The sequence below is a fragment of the Molothrus ater genome, chromosome Z (assembly GCF_012460135.2).
Source record: "Molothrus ater isolate BHLD 08-10-18 breed brown headed cowbird chromosome Z, BPBGC_Mater_1.1, whole genome shotgun sequence".
NCBI lineage: Eukaryota > Metazoa > Chordata > Aves > Passeriformes > Icteridae > Molothrus > Molothrus ater.
This window is the reverse complement of record NC_050511.2, coordinates 53,346,887-53,362,679: the sequence shown is the minus strand read 5'-3', so window position 1 is coordinate 53,362,679 and position 15,793 is coordinate 53,346,887. Positions and strand designations below refer to the sequence as shown.

The 15,793-nt window shown below is 41.7% G+C and overlaps 1 protein-coding gene across 1 annotated transcript in view; it reads left to right on the top strand.

The window, feature by feature from the left end:
- Positions 1 to 8,200, top strand: part of PGGT1B (protein geranylgeranyltransferase type I subunit beta) — a 35,438-nt gene extending 27,238 nt beyond the window's left edge. The window contains 3 exon segments of the mRNA XM_036403057.1: positions 229 to 337; positions 3,739 to 3,873; positions 3,876 to 8,200. Of these exon segments, the coding sequence (XP_036258950.1) occupies positions 229 to 337; positions 3,739 to 3,873; positions 3,876 to 3,919 (288 nt within the window). The 3' untranslated portion in view covers positions 3,920 to 8,200.
- Positions 8,201 to 15,793: the final 7,593 nt, after the last annotated feature.

The window sequence follows — 15,793 nt, the reverse complement described above, 5'->3', positions numbered from 1 at the left end:
ATATTTGACACAAGTGCACCAATATGCACCAATGACTATAAATGTCTTTCATCTCGCAAAAAATGCAGGAAATGGAGGTTTACCAGATTAGTGCTATCTGTGCTGTTACTGCTTATCTCAAAAATAGGCACTATATTCTAGTGTTAAAAATTTACTAACTCTTAGTTAAGACTTAGTGTTAAAAGTATACTAAGACTTATATTACTGTTACAATCTAATTTTTTTCAGCTTTTGAACATATTCCAATATACAAATTTTGAGAAAAACCGAAATTACATCCTGTCAACTCAAGATCGCCTTGTTGGTGGATTCGCCAAGTGGCCCGACAGCCATCCAGGTAAAATAACTTCTCAAAACTGCAATGAGTGTGTTCTAAGTAAGAAATTAATTCCAGCAGTCAGACATCTGAGAGGTGTAAGGGAAACCGTACCCTTCCAAAAAAACCCCAGAAAAACAAAAAAAGCCAACCAACCAACCAAACCCCAAAAAACCCTCAAAATATAAAAAGGTTTTCATTCTTGAAGTGGAAAGAGGGAGAAATTTGTCCTTGTTCAGCCACAAAGGAAGTGAATCTTGTTGTTTAGATTACTGTTAGAGTATCACTGTCTATTTAGTATATGTTTAACTGTTCTGCTTAAAGGATATACTGTGTTGTAGGAATCTCTGTAAATTGCTCTTAATGTATCAAAATATTTGTTTCTTTAGAAAATTAATAATTTAAGCTTATTCAGAAGTCATTAAGTAAAAAGAGTCAAAGTTTACGCAGTTATGTACTATGATTTACAGATTGTGTTTATACAAGTATGTCTGACACTTATGCTTTCAGAAGTGGATCATTTGAAGTAGTGAAAAAAACTCAAAAAGGTGCTAAAATCTTTTAATTTTAAAAGTTGTTAGAATTCAATTAAGGTATTGCAAGTTTCTGAAAACAAAGCTTGTGCCAGTAGGTTTTCAGTGCCCATGGCATTTTGTACAGGGAAGAATAAACGGTCTTTGTAAATGGACCAAATAAGATAAAAATTTAGTCATAATAAAGGAAGAGTATGTTTAGAATCTGTGCCCCAGTATTAAATCTATTGATAATTTCATTTTGAACAACAGTTCAGAATTTTTCAAGGTGAACCCACACTGAAAATACAGTGCTTGTGATAGATTTGCATTTCCTCCTCATCATATAGATTTAACAGTATCATTTGGAGGGAGCATTTTGGTTTGTCTTAAGGAAACATTTACCTTGTGAGTTAGAGATTGGAAAGTCTGGTTCAAATACTCATCATGTGTTAACCTGTCTTAAACTTAATTGCCTTTTATGACAAGATTGTCCCCCCAGCTGACCAAGGGAAGCCATTTGATGTAATATAAGGCTTTCAGTAGTGTCCCTTCCAAGATCATTCTGGACAAACTGTCCAGTACATGGCACCTTGAGTGCCGGGGACAGTTTTGGGTCCCACAACACAAAAAAGGCATTGAGCTGTTAGTGTCTAAAGGAGGCCATGAGGATGGTGAAGGTCCTTGAGGGGAAGCCGTGTGAGGCGTGGCTGAGGTGACTTGGTCTGTTCAGCCTGGAGGAGACTGAGGGGAGACCTCACTGCAGTTACAGCTTCCTTGTGAGGGGAAGAGGAGGGACAGGCACTGATCTCTGCTCTTCTGTGACAGTGACAGGACACGAGGGAGTGGCCTGAAGTTGCATTAGGGGAGGTTTAGTTCGGATATTAGGAAAAGGTTCTTCACCCAGAGGGTGGTTGGGCACTGGAACAGGCTTTTCAGGAAAGTGCTCATAGCACCAACCTGAGAGAGTTCAAGAAAGTTTTGGACAATGCTCTCAGGCATATGGTGTAATTCTTGGGGTGTCCTAAACAGAGCCAGGAGTCAAACTTTGATCGCGTTTGTGGGGACCCTCCCCACAAAGTTAGAGCAGTTCTGGTACAAAGAAAGACTATAAATCCATCATTGCAAAGATTGCTTCTGTGTTTTCATTGTTATAGATACACAACTGAGCTTCCTGCAAGCTCAGTCTCATATCTGAAAGGCAAGTTGTCTTTCGATCATGTTGACACTATAAAGGTTCCTAAGACTTAATCAGAATTAGATTTTAATTTCTGGGGCTCCTACTTTATAAAAGTTCTGTTTATATTTGGGGACTCAAACTGTATTTGCTGTGCAATAATGTTTTTAAGAAGACTAGAAGAAATTTCAGAAGACAGTCAACTGCTGGTGATAATCTATGTGTTACATGGACTTGCAGTGTTAGCAAGTAACTCTTTCCAGCTGATTATTCAGGAAAATAATATTTTGTAGTCTTGTTGTTCCCATGCTAAGAGATGTCAAAATATTGTTGGATGTAGAGGCCACTAGCATTATTTAACAAAGAACTGATGGGACAAGAAGAAACAGCCTCAGGTTACACTGGAAGAGATGTAGATTGAATTGTAGGAAACATTATTTCACCAGAAGGGTTGTGAAACATAGGAACAGGCTACTTGAGGTGTTTGAGTCACCATCCCTTGAGATAAAATATGACACTTAAGGGCAGGGTTTCCTGCTGATCCTGGCAATGTTAGGTTAAGTATTGGAATCTGATCTTAGAGGTCTTTTCCAGCCTAAATGATTCTGTGATCATTTTAGTGAGATACTAAATTATTGACACCTACACAGAGTACTACATGTTGAGCTTTTTCAAGGAGCACATGAAATTCCCATCGTCTTTCTATCTTTCACCTGTGATTTCATGGGCAGATAATCCAATCTGATAGCTTGCTGCAACCCAGAGGAGGCAGACTCAGCAAGCTGCAGCCCTGGTATAAAGTGGACATCAGGAGCAGCATGGAACAGGAGAGCAAGAGTATCCCATTTTGGTGGCAGCCATCTCTGTATCAAGCTACATGAATTCCTATCCTTAGCATAATCTCTCAGGAAAATAGAAAGCTAGGAAAAGTAATGCCTTCTTAATTTCTCTAAGTCTTGCTATTGGCAGCTATTTGCACTAACTTTGTTGTTTCAATAGTTAGCTGCTCATAAAGTAACCAGCCAAAAATGCTTGCAAGAAAAAAAATTTTCTTTCTGGACTGGTTATTTTTGGATATTTAAATTCTTTTGCTTTTTGGCTGTGGCACTCAGAAAAATGTAGTGCACAAGTTGTTATAAAAGAAATGTGGACTTTAGTTCATGCTGGTAACTCTGGGCAGAAATGTTTTCCTTACATCAAAACTCAAGTTAAAATTACGGCTGTGGTATTCACATGCCCTCTGAACAAGGGGAGACATAATTCTCTCAGATTTTTTCCTGGAGAAGCACAGAGGGAAAACAATTCTTATCTCATTTTCTGCTTCTGTTGTTTTGCAAACATGTGGAATGTGTTGGGAGATTATTTATCTGCAGGAATTTGATGATTGGATTCTGGTGATGGTGTTTTGAGTCATTGGCCAATTGAATCCACGTCTTTGTGTTGGGACTGTCAGCTGAGAGTCACAAGTTTTCAGTTTAGAAATTAGAAATTAGAAGTAAGTATGATGTGGTATAGTGTATATCTCTTTAATATAGTATAGTATAATAAAGTAATCAATTTGGAGTCAGATGCATCATTCTTCCCTGAGGAGAGGGATTGCCTGCTGATCCAATATATGGCACCTGATTATTTGTTTTCCTTGCTTGTAATTACTCAGAAGTGTTTGAATATGGGTTGAATATTGGCTGTTACAACCTGAGATGGTTTTTTTTCCTTTTCTGTCTTTCTTTCAGATGCTTTACATGCCTACTTTGGAATCTGTGGTTTGTCATTAATTGGAGAATCTGGTATTTGCAAAGTTCATCCTGCCCTAAATGTAAGCACAAGAGCATCAGAGCGTCTTCACCACCTTCATCAGATCTGGAAAACACGGACTTTAAACAGCGTTCAGACGACACACACCTCTCTACATGACTGATTTAGACTTGAATTTAGTTCTGGTAGCATAATTGTAGCCCAGGGTTAAAAGCCATGTATAACCAATGTGCTCTTTTAAGTGCTGGAGTCATACAATCAGATCTGTGTTGCTGGCATCACTTTGATAGGGAGTTGCCTTCAGCAGGTTATTCTGCATTGTGAAATGGGGAATACTTTGATTATATAGAAGTTTGTCACCGCAGACTGTAAATGGCTTTTCAGATGGCTTTACTTCTAAGAAATCCCTTGAGGCATTTAAACTTCATTTTAATTTTATTTTTTTAAATTTGTGCATACTGTGTCAAAATATATAATGGGGAAGTATTTTCAAAATTGTTTACATATCATACAGTATAGCACAGAATGTTGAAGTTCTTTATAATCTTACTGTTTGACATATTTTTGGGTAGAGAATCTCTCATATTAAGTCTCAGTTAAAAATTACCTATTATCATCAATTTTCAGATTCCATAAACTTTGTTTTTCACAAACAAATTAATTAAATACAAATAAAATTATTTTATTGAATATATTGGACTTTTAAGGTTGTGTGGCCTTACTAAATGGATCTCATAATTCTTCTGAATAGGTTTTACACAAATGCAGTGGATTGTTAGCCAGACAGAGTTTTCATCTAAAATAGTTTCTTCATGTGAAGTTCACTAAGAGTGTGGCATATTGATGTGCATCAATAAGAGATATTCAGCCCAGTCTTTTGGAAGCATACCTGTATGCAAGAGTAGCATTAGAGCCTGCTTCCAAAGACAAACCTTTGCAATACATTGAAGTTGTTCAAATTAGAGTAATGATGAACATTCTCAGCTTCTTTAGTGCTTTACTAGTGCCTTACTTTGTATGCTTGAAGTGCTGTTCAGAGTTGAAGGAAGTAACTTTGCAGCTGGTGTGTTTGTGGCAGGTCAGTTTGTGCATTCAGTAGACACCACATCTTTCTACTTGCCAGTCATTAACAGCACTTTTTTTTCCTAAAGGTTCCAAAGATAACTGAAGACTTCCTGAGACAGGTTAGGTGCACCATTTGCCACTGCTGAGCCCAAAGAAACAGGATGTAGATCTTTTTGGCTAGCAAAAAGAGCTTTGGGGATAAAGATGATTCCTGTTTTGCAATGCAGGGCAAGTGAAAAGGGTAGTATAGTTGTACCCCTAGCACACATGTCAGAGAGGTCCAATAGGTATCTTTAGGCTACCAGAACAATCCCATTGTCCAAACCTGTAGCAGCCTTCCTACCTAAATAGATAGGTTTTATTTCTATAGCAGATTAATTTTCATGGCAGCATTGGGAGCATAACTAGTGATAGTTGTCTGCTTGGAAAAGCAGAGGAGGAGTGGGGTAGGGTGTGTGTGATCTAGACACATCCCACTAGACACTTTACTTTTGGAGGAGGAGAGACTCAATAGTTGTAAAAACTGGGAAGTCTGGAGGGGTGTGAAACCAAGAGAACTGTGAGGCCAGTACTGGAGAGGGGGAATGAGGTGCTTGAGTAGGCCTGTTGCAGAGTGAGAGGAATGAAAATTGGGAGATACTGAGGCTGGAGGCACCAGTGAAGAATGTGGAGTAGTAATGGAACCAAACTGGTGGAAAGGATTTGAACTGTGTAGGGTAAGATTAGGGAGCAAAAGAAAGGTACTGACTCAAGGAACATGAAGGAGTTAAGGAGCAAAGATAGAGCTTTGGAATTGGTTTTATTGACCACATGCTGAGATGACCGAAAATCCAGCCACAAGTAAAAAGAACTAGCAAGATACCTGAAAGAGAGTATCTCCCAGGCAGGGGGCTCACTACTGCAGTTCCTGTGGGAATCCCATTTTCCTGGATAGGCTTAATGGGATGTTGGTCAGCAAAGGCTGAAGTAGCTTCCCTGAGCAGAAGTTTCTAAGATCATAGGGGTCTGCCTAGATAAAAAACCCATTTAAAACCAAACAATTAAAATCTTGAAGTAAAAATTGATCAAAAAAGCGTGGTATTTTCTTGTCTTTACATCAGATGGTGACGACAAGTTGACTTCATGGTAGGATAGGATGGGTTTCCGGTGTAGTTACAATGAAGGTGAGATGTAATTGTAGCTGTCCATCCCCACCACTGATTCTTTGCCTTGCCGGTGAGCTATCTTTGAGTTTTTGAGCTTTTACCACATACCCTGGTAGAGGGAGTAGCTTTGAGTTTCAGAAGAGTTGAATAAGGTATTCTTAGTCTCTGCTGGGAAACAGTCTAAATATTTTTTCTTACTTAGCTTGGTGAAAAATGATGTATTTGATTATTGTGAGGCAAATCCATACTTGCAAAATCCTGAGCTATAGTTCCTGAGTTGTCCTATGTGTGACCACATTCTCATCTGTGAGGGACATCGGGGTCCCTCAGCAGAAAATATGGAGGTAACAGTGAAAAATCATACAATGTGAATAAGAAAAATTCTCACGGAAAGTAATTTAACAGTTTTCTGTCTCAAAAAACAGGTAACGTTTCTTGCTATGTTTTCTGTAAGCTACCCTGGGTTCTTCATATGGATTTTACGTTTCTTATCTCCTTGGCCCCCAGTTATTCTACACATCTTTTCAGGCTGCCTGTTGACTGCAGAGGTAGCCTTTCCTAAAGGTTGCATAAGGCGTATTTGTTTCTCATTAACCCAAAGTTTGATGAAGGCAGCAAAATACCCATGCTTTCATCTCACACTGAGTATCTAATTACTCTAATTCTTTTAAAATCTTTAATCTTTTTTAAGTTGATAAAAATCAACTTAATTGATTTTGGCTAATAACCAACTCTACATATATGATTTGCCATTCTGAATGTCCCAATTTATGTCAGGCAAACAAATGATGAACATGAAATGTTCCTGTGTAGCAGACATCTGGATTCTGACTGTATTGAATTGTCTCTCTGATTTTTGTGGTTTATTGTGTCTTTTGACTAGAAAAATGTTAAATGAGAAATCAGTGGATGAGAGTTTCACAGAAGTCCATAACCTAAAATCACTTTTAAAGGGGATACGTCAAAATAGAGCTAAAACTTAAATATGAACTGTGAAGTTTAAATGTAGCTAGAAAAAGCAAACCATGTGATTATTACCTACCTCTAATAATTTTGTGTTAACCACAGCTTTACATTGCTGAGACTGAACCTACATAAGAAATTCATGCATTGAATGGCTTTACCATGTGCTTGAGGATGTAAAACCTCTTGGCTATCAGGCTGACAAATGTGAGTGCCTCTATCCTATCTGAAACACTCCCAAACTCTGTGTGTGGCCCGAGTTTCTCTTCCAGAAAAACAGCTTTAAAATGGTCTGTTGAACAAAGGAAGTCAAATGTATCTTTTCCATAGGATGTGAGGACTGGGGATTTAAACATTGTCACTGGGGCTTTCAGGCCCACTTGATTTGTACATAGCTGCTGACAGATGTAGTAACACCATTTTGGAAGGCTGCTTCTAAGCATGTTTGTATTTATAAATTTTCATATTGAGAACTATTTTTTCTAAATGGAACAATCATGATCACTGAAAAAAAACTAGCAAGTAAATTATTTCAGAAATATCTGACATGCATATGCTGAAGCACATATTAAGAGTACTGTGCTCTCTGCTCTATTGCCCAAGGTAAAAGACAACCTGAGAGGAGCTGAAGAAGCTGCATCAAATTTGCTTTCTCCATGGATGGCAGTATAGAAATTAAATATTCTGTAGAAACTGTTGTGTTCCCTAAAAAATACATTTCAACTTTGTGCCAAGTGAGCCATTCAGTATGGGGTTGCCTAATATAGAAGGGAAGAAACAGTGGTTTCCAAAGTCAAAGCCTTTTATGGACGGGCCCATCTCCTGGCATTTTGGAGAAACTTGCTATCAGTGTCCCTGTGGAAGTCAAAGAGATGTCAGGATATGCATAAGAAGCAGAGAGACCCTAAGTAAGAAGATGCTATTGTTGCGACTAAATATGAGACATCTCCAAAATGCATCAGTTGAATGAGATTATTGGTCTGTTTACGTTGATGTTAAATACTGTGGTGGTTCTGAAAAGCTCTTTTTTTGCTGTTGCAAGAAAAGACCACTTAACAAGTTTTCCTCACTTCAGATGACACTGGGTGGAAAAGAGGAAAGTCTCAACATCTTTATACTAAATGGTTATTAAATTACTCCACTGAGTGGTTACTATGTGTTGTAGATTTACACTTTCTGTTCACCATTTTTAAGCTTTTGTGTTCCTGGTCTCTATTTGCCTGGTTAGTTTCTGAGTTTAATAAAAATCAATGAGCTGTTGAGAAAATGTGGGAAAACTGTAATTTCTTTTTAACTGTAGCTCTTGTTGTGTGTTTTTTCCCAAGTTACATGTTCTGGGTGAGGACCTGTCTTCCCAAGGGCACAGAGCATGACAGCCTCCAAAGGTTTTCAAGCTGAACCCATCAAAGGCAGCAAACCCTGACACTACTGCTTTATTTTTGAGGCACTGGAGAAGTGCCTTGTTTGATAACTACATTGTGAGAACATAGAATCATAGAATGATTTGGGTTGGAAGGGACCTTAAAAATCATCTCATCCAACTCCCCTGCCAAGGGCAGGGAGGCATCCCACCAGATCAGGTTGCTCAAAGCCCAATCCAGCCTGGATTTGAACACTTCCAGGGATGGGGCAACCACAGCTTCTCTGGGCAAACCTTTTCCTAATGCCTCACCACCCTCAATAGTGAAGAATTTTCTCCTAATACCTAAAATTTCTCAATTTTAATCCATTCCCCCTTGTCCTGTCAGTACATGCCCTTCTAAAAAGGGTCCAACTTTTTTGTAGGGTCCCTTCATGTACTGGAAGGTGCTGTAGGTCTCCCCAGAGCCTTCTCTTTCCCAGGTCAAATGGGCCCCTCTCAGTCTGTCTTCACAGGAGGGATGTTCCAGCCCTCTGATCATCTTCGTGGCCTCCCCTGGATGCACTCCTGAAGGTCTGTGTCCTTCTTAAGTTGAGCATCCCAGAGATGGATGCAGCAGTCCAAATAGGATCTCACCAGAGCAGAGCAGAGCAGAGCAGAGGGGCAGAATCCCCTCCCTCCCCTGCTGCCCACGCTGCTTTGGCTGCAGCCCAGGACACATTTGGCTTTCTGGGCTGTGAGTGGCCAGGGCCAGGTCATGTCCAGCCTCTCACCCAGCAGCACCCCCAAGCCCTTCTCAGAACAGCTGGTCTCAATCCATTTGCTGCCCAGTCTGTACTTCTGTCCGCAGGACCTGGCTCTTGGCTGTACCAAACTCCTCCATGAGGTTCACACAAGCCCCCTTCTCAAGCCTGTCCAGGTCCCTCTGGATGCTATTCCTGCCTTCTGGTGTGTGGATAGCACCAAGCAGCTCAGAGTCACTGGCACACTTGCTGAGGGTGCACTCAGTCCCCCTGTCCCTGCTGCCCGCAGGGTTGTGGAGTAGTGCCAGTCCCAACACCAGGCCCTCCAAAAGGCCACTCATCACTGGTCTCTGCTTGGACCTTTGGTGTTGACCACAACTCTTTTCAGCAAGACTGTACAGCCCATTCCTTATCCCTTGAGTGGTCCACCCTCTCCAGTTTGGAGCAAGGATGTCATGTAGTTCAGTGTCAAAGGCTTTACACAGGTCCACATATATCATGTCAGCTGTCCTTTCCATATCCATCAGTGTAAGCCCATCTTAGAAGGCCACCAAAATTGTGAGGCACTATTTGCCCTTAGTGAAGCCATACTGGCTTGTCACAAATCACCTACTTATTTTCCACATGCCTTACCATAATTTCTAGGAGGATTTACTCCATGATCTTGCCTTCCACTAAGGTGAGACTGGCATCCTTTAAAATGTTTTATCTGCAGATACAGACTCGGTACTTGGGAATAGGACTGGACAGGCTGCTATCACTGGAGAACAAGTAGGATTCTGAGGAAGAATATCATCCTGACTTGCAGTAAAAAGAGAAAGTTCATTGAGGAAGAGAAAAGTCTCTGTGACAACAATCTGCATGCTCTCTCACTTGAGAATTAAAAATGTTCAGGAAAGAGGTTTCAACTTGCCACACAAGTTGTTTATATTAAATTCATAAATACAAGGAGGGAGATATGAATGTAACAGCTGAGTTTTGATAATTTTATTCTGTTTGTGAAAGCAACTTCCATGTTAACACCCAACAGTGATGATAACCAAGCCCTAGTATGAGGACCAGGAGCTAATCTGTTTTGTTGAGTCTGGCTGAGTTCATTTTCCCTTAGCAGCCCTCACAGTCCTGTGCTTTACACTGGCAGCTGGAAAGGTGCTGATAACACAGTGGTGCTCTGGTTGCAGCTGGGCAGTGCTGGCACAGTGTCAGTACTGTCTCCCCAGCATTCTTGCCTACCCCATCAGTAGGCTGGGGCTGGGCATGGTTCTGGGAGAAGACACAACCGGGCCAGCTGATCCAAACTGACCCAAGGAATATTTCGTTGCAAATGACATTAACTCAGATATAAAAGCTAAGGAAAGGAGGAGGAAGTGGGACGATTTTATTTACAATGTTTGTCTTCTGGAGCAACCACTCCAGGTGCTGAAGCCTTGTTCCTGGGAAGTGGCTGAACGTTGCTCGCCAACAATGGGAAGTAGAGAATAAACCTATTTTTTTCTCTTTGCTTTTGCATGCGCAAACTTTCACTTTTGCTTTAGTAAACTGCCATGTCTGAACCTGTGAGTCCTTTTCAATCTTACTTTCTCTCTCCTGTCCAGCTGGGAAGGAGGGTGATAGAGTGGTTTGGAAGGCATCTGGTGCCCAGCCCAGGTCAGCCCACCACACCTGTGCACCACCAAAGCAACCGCTTTGGATGCTCAATCTGGGAGAGCATGGAGGCTTTCATGTTTCTGCAAGATCCAGCCTGGGCTTCATCCAGAACTCTCCCTGTGTTCCCTTTGCTCCAGACATGAGACAAAGGCTCTGCCTCACCCTGGGAGGGAGAATCCCACCTTATCCTTTTACATGAAATCTGCAGAAGAAAAATTTGAAGTGAAAATGAGTCAAGATTTTCTGTAGTTTATTGCTCTTCGTGAGTGCTTGTGGGACAGGTGCTTATGCTGCCTGGAAAGCTAAATATGCAAGAGTGCTGTTGAAATTGCATGCTGTTTTTGTTTAATTTAAAGGTTTCCCTAAGCACAGAGCTATATTTATTTGCTGTTTTGCTGTCCAGAAATCTTTGTGTAACAACCTTCTTTAAATTACAGCCAAGCCTTACTAGAATAAGCTCACTTGACCAAACTGAATTTTCATCTTTGTCTCAACATCCATTCTGCTTATTTTATCATTAAAACCTCCTTTGAATACAATGGGGAAAGGGATCATCTGTGTAAACCTGTTGCCCAGGGAGCATTTGTCAGGGGTGCTCTTTCACAGCAGGTTAGACTAAGAACTGTTGGGCCTGGTATAGGAACAGTTTATCCTGCCTTGGGGCACTTTGGTGGACTATTTCTTACAGTTATTTAGATTCCACTTTAATTTTTTTTTTACCACCCCTGAACCCCAAACCTGTGGATTCTTAAACCAAAGACATCTTTGCTCTGGTGGGACAGTTTATTGTGGAGCCAATCTGTGAGGTACATAGATGGGAAGGCGGGACAGGGGGAAGGTTTCTACAAAGAGCACAAAAATACTTCAGAAGGAAATCAGAAATCTTAGTTAGACTGGGCATACATGCACTCTGGTCTGTACACTTGTGTTTTACAGATTAGCTGTCCTCAGGAGGTACTTGCTGTCCAGCATCTTTCCAAAATATCCTCTGAAATATGCAGTTCTCTGGTGATGTCAAGGACAGGAGTCTGCTCAAGAGAAGTCCTGATGAGGCTTTCCAACACAGGCATGGGGCTCTTCTATATTTTTGTATACAGCTCTATATATAACTCCCTGTATGTGGCCAGAATGAGTCCTGCAGGGCAGTGATAACATGCCCTCTGTGACTTCCCAGTTGCTATAGATAGCTTCCTGTGCACACCATGCAACCTGCTACTACCACCAATTTTTTTTCTGATGGCTCCATGCCTTGACATCTGTTTTCAGTGTAAAGAAACTCCAGCCTCCAACAACTTAATTCTACAGAGTGAGGAGCTGCTGGTACAAGTGAGGACTGCGATGGTGGGCATCTGAAGAAAAGGTGTTAACTGCTCTAACAAGGTGAGCTTCCCTGGCCTTAAGACAAGTCCTGTCCCCTTCTCTTCTGCCAGCCCTGGTTTATCCTAGTTTTTATTAAACACAGGAATGAGGGAACAGCAGAAGCACATATTTACTCTTCCCAGGATGCACACTTCTTCCTGCTGAGGGGCGTTGCCAGCTCTGAGCATGAGCTGGGAATGGCAGCTATCAGCGGGAAAGCTGTTCCCCAGTCTTGTGACAACTTCTGAGCTCAGTGGCCACCAGCACAGACCTGGCCAGGCATCACAGCCTGGGCTGTGCCCCATGGGCCCTGTACAGAGCAGCAGGAATGCTCCTGGCATGTTTCTCCTTATGCCCCTGGATGGTCCTAACACTGCATTTCCCTTGGCCTCTACCTCTAACCTCTCAGGACTGTTGAAGGCTTTCTCAGGTCCTGTGACTCCAAGTCATGGTCCAGAAGCCACAGAGAAGGCAGGCATCACAGGTCCCTGCATAAAGCAAAAACACAAGCACGCTGGTTTTGGCTGCAGCAGAAACCTGAGCAAACACACAGGCATCTGAGATGTTACGCAGCATCTGTTCCCCAGGGAGGGCAGTTTCTTAAACCAAAGGCTCCACTGACTTTGGAGAGCAACAGTTCCCACAGTTTCCCTTCTATAAAAGGAAATTAAATTCTACAGCAGCTGTTGATATGATAGCCAGTCTGGACTGGACCCCCCTCCCATCCCCTTACTAGCTGCCCAGCCTTCTCCAGCTACCCACAGGCTGCTTGTCCTGTCTGAACAAATTGAACTTTCTGGTGCTTTTTGATGCTAGCTGGATTTGGGGTCAACAGAGACATAAAGAAAGACTTTTTTTTTTTAAACATGTTAATGCCCCGATCTCAGTCACTTCAGTAAAGGTTTGTGCTCTGGAAACACTGGAAAATGAAGATTCAGGCACTTTAGGTGTGCCTTGTCTTGAGACAGCTCTAGCGTAAACACTTCTGTTCGTCTACTGCTGTCACTCAGGAACAGATTTTTCTTGTTTGCTTTAAACTAATGGTAAAAAAAAATTAAACCAGGCTAAAATGTTCAATTTTGCCAACATTTTACACACCTCAGTGTGTAACATAAATGCAGTTCAACATAAATGCAGTAAAATTGTAATAAATAATATAACATTCCAAACTAGTATGAGTTTGTCTATCTTTAACATCTTTGAAATCCTTGCCCGACAAGTTATTTGGGGAGGGGAGTGAGAGGGGTCACCCTTGGCACACTAACGTGCATTTGACTTTCCTCTCCACAGCAGGGCAAAGTGAGTGTGCCTCTGTGGATTTAGTGTGCTATAACTGAACTGGAGGGAAGTCTGTTCTGCCCAGTTAGGCTGCTGCATCAGGGAGGCCTGATGAGGACTGCTGTACTTGTCAAGCAGTCTGTAGAAGTCAAAGGAAGGAAAAGAAATTTTCATGGGAATCCGGGGAGATTTCATTTCCTAGCAACACCAGAAGAGTGTGTAAGTTGTTTGTGGGCCCATGGCAGGGACTCATCATGGGAGTCTATGCTGCTGCCTGTGACCCATGAGATGAAGGCGACCAAAGCCACACAGCAGGGTTGACAACAGCTCACTTTGCTCAGTGGTATCTGTGGGACAGTACCTGGAGCCATGGCTCTCTGCTTCTGCACCCTCTGCCTGGCTCTGCACCTCGGGATGCTTTGCTTGCCCTGCAGAGCAGCTCACATGGGGAACCCAGCAGAGCCATGATTTGGGGGTTTGGACCCCAAATACTGCTGGCCAGGAACAAAGCTATGCCCCACACTCCACACAACGGGACCAGGGAGTAGGAGTGTCACTGTACTCCACTCTTGGCTTTTTATTAGCACTAAAAGGAGCAATTCTCTTTGCAGTGACTTCAGACCCCAGGTGACATTTCTGACCTTTTGCTCTGCAATGCACATCCCTTTATATACATAAGCCAACTTTGTCTGAGCCACTTGTTCTTTGACAGGTCACCAGTGCCTTTGTCAGCCTTGGCGGGGGAAGGAGGCTCAGGAGCTCTCAGCAGTGCAGTGCTGCCTGCCCAAAGGCAGCAGAGTCACTGCTCCTGCAGGCAGCTACTCCAGCAGCGTGCCTAAATGCTGATCCCAGCTGGATACTGGTGTTAAATGGAGTCATTGGGGGTGTAGTGGAGTAGTGGGGGTTCTGGAGAGCCTCAGATGCCCAGCGGGCACATAGGTAAAGGGGCAGGCTCACTCTGGTGCTGTGTGACACAGGAGGGTCAGCCCTTGGGCACAGCAGGGTCTGCACCCGCCTTGCTCTGTGCACAGCCAGTCTGCAGGGAGCTTAAGCCACCTTTAGAGGGGATTAAAGACTTTATTAACCCATGGGTAAATGCAGGCGATGAATTTCATTGTAGGAGCACAGCATGCCACTTTGAAAAAGGAAAGTTAATTCAAACCTAATCCTGGTATAGTTAAGCTGAAAGAAAAGTATAGGAGCCCAGCTGACACACTTAAACCTTGAAGGCATGAATTGGACAGGCCTTGTAGAAGAGTGTAATAGTCTCTGAAGGCCAGCTTGAGTCTAAAAAGCTTTCATGTCTATGCTTCATTCTTCCGAGCCTTCACAATTACAGACCTGCCCCTTTTGCAAAACACATAAAATTACTAAAACATACATGACAACATTTGCATGCAGATCTCAGCAGTGATCATCTTTCCCTTATCTTTCTCTGATTTGCATGTCTCTGATTTCTTCATTAGACACATTGTTTTAAGTAACTGAATAGAGTCAGTAAATTAATAGACTCAAGCTTGCTGTGTTTTGCTCAATTAATATTTGTTAAAACTCTAGATAGCCCAAATTCTCTTTGTATTGTCAAATTTGATTAACAGTAGTTGCAACAAAAAATGGCAATTATATGATATATTCATGGTATGCATAATTATGTACTTTATTCCTCATAAATATCTAATAACATACTCAATGCATTAAATATTAATAGTGGTCTACATACTTAACCCATATTTTTTAAATGAGCTTGTTCCCAGGGGCATGTAATACTCTTCTAGTGTCCCATGGGACAGGCTAGGAGGAAATCATACATAAAGATAATTTTTCAAACAGTGCAGATGCAGTTTTCTCTCTGTACTTTATTTTGTGTGCTTGTGTCTCAAAAATACTGAATGAATATATTAATGGAACTTGAACAGAGGTCTTTAAAGGGAGCAAGAAAAAAAGCCTAGGGATAGGTATCTCCAGTGTCAAAAAGGTTTGAGCATAGTAGAACAAATTATTTGGCTCCAATAGATCATGGATTTGGAATTCACTTTTTAATTTTATTACATTTGCCAAGGACTTACAGCCAGAAGGAAGAGAAATGAGAGGTACAGGCAAAGGGTGAGAATCTTTCTTCTGGCCATTAGCAAACAAGTATGTTGTGTTAGCCACTGCTTCAGTATCTCATGTTGTTTATTTGCCATATTAAGTCCTATGTGTTTAGTGACCTTCATGTTTTTGCTGTTTTCTATTAAAGTACATGAAAATAAATAAAACCCTGTTTCGGTCTGTGATGATCAGGGATAAAAATGAGATTACTAAGGAAGTTTAGAGACATTGAAAGGGTAAAAATCAAACTCTCCAGCAGAAAGTGAAGATGTGTTTTGGCAGCTGCATCATGCAAGAGATCTGGGGATCCCAGGCTAAATCTGGATCCTGAGTAGAGTTCATTAACATGGTTGTTAGGGTGAAGGTGCAGGAGTTGGCCACC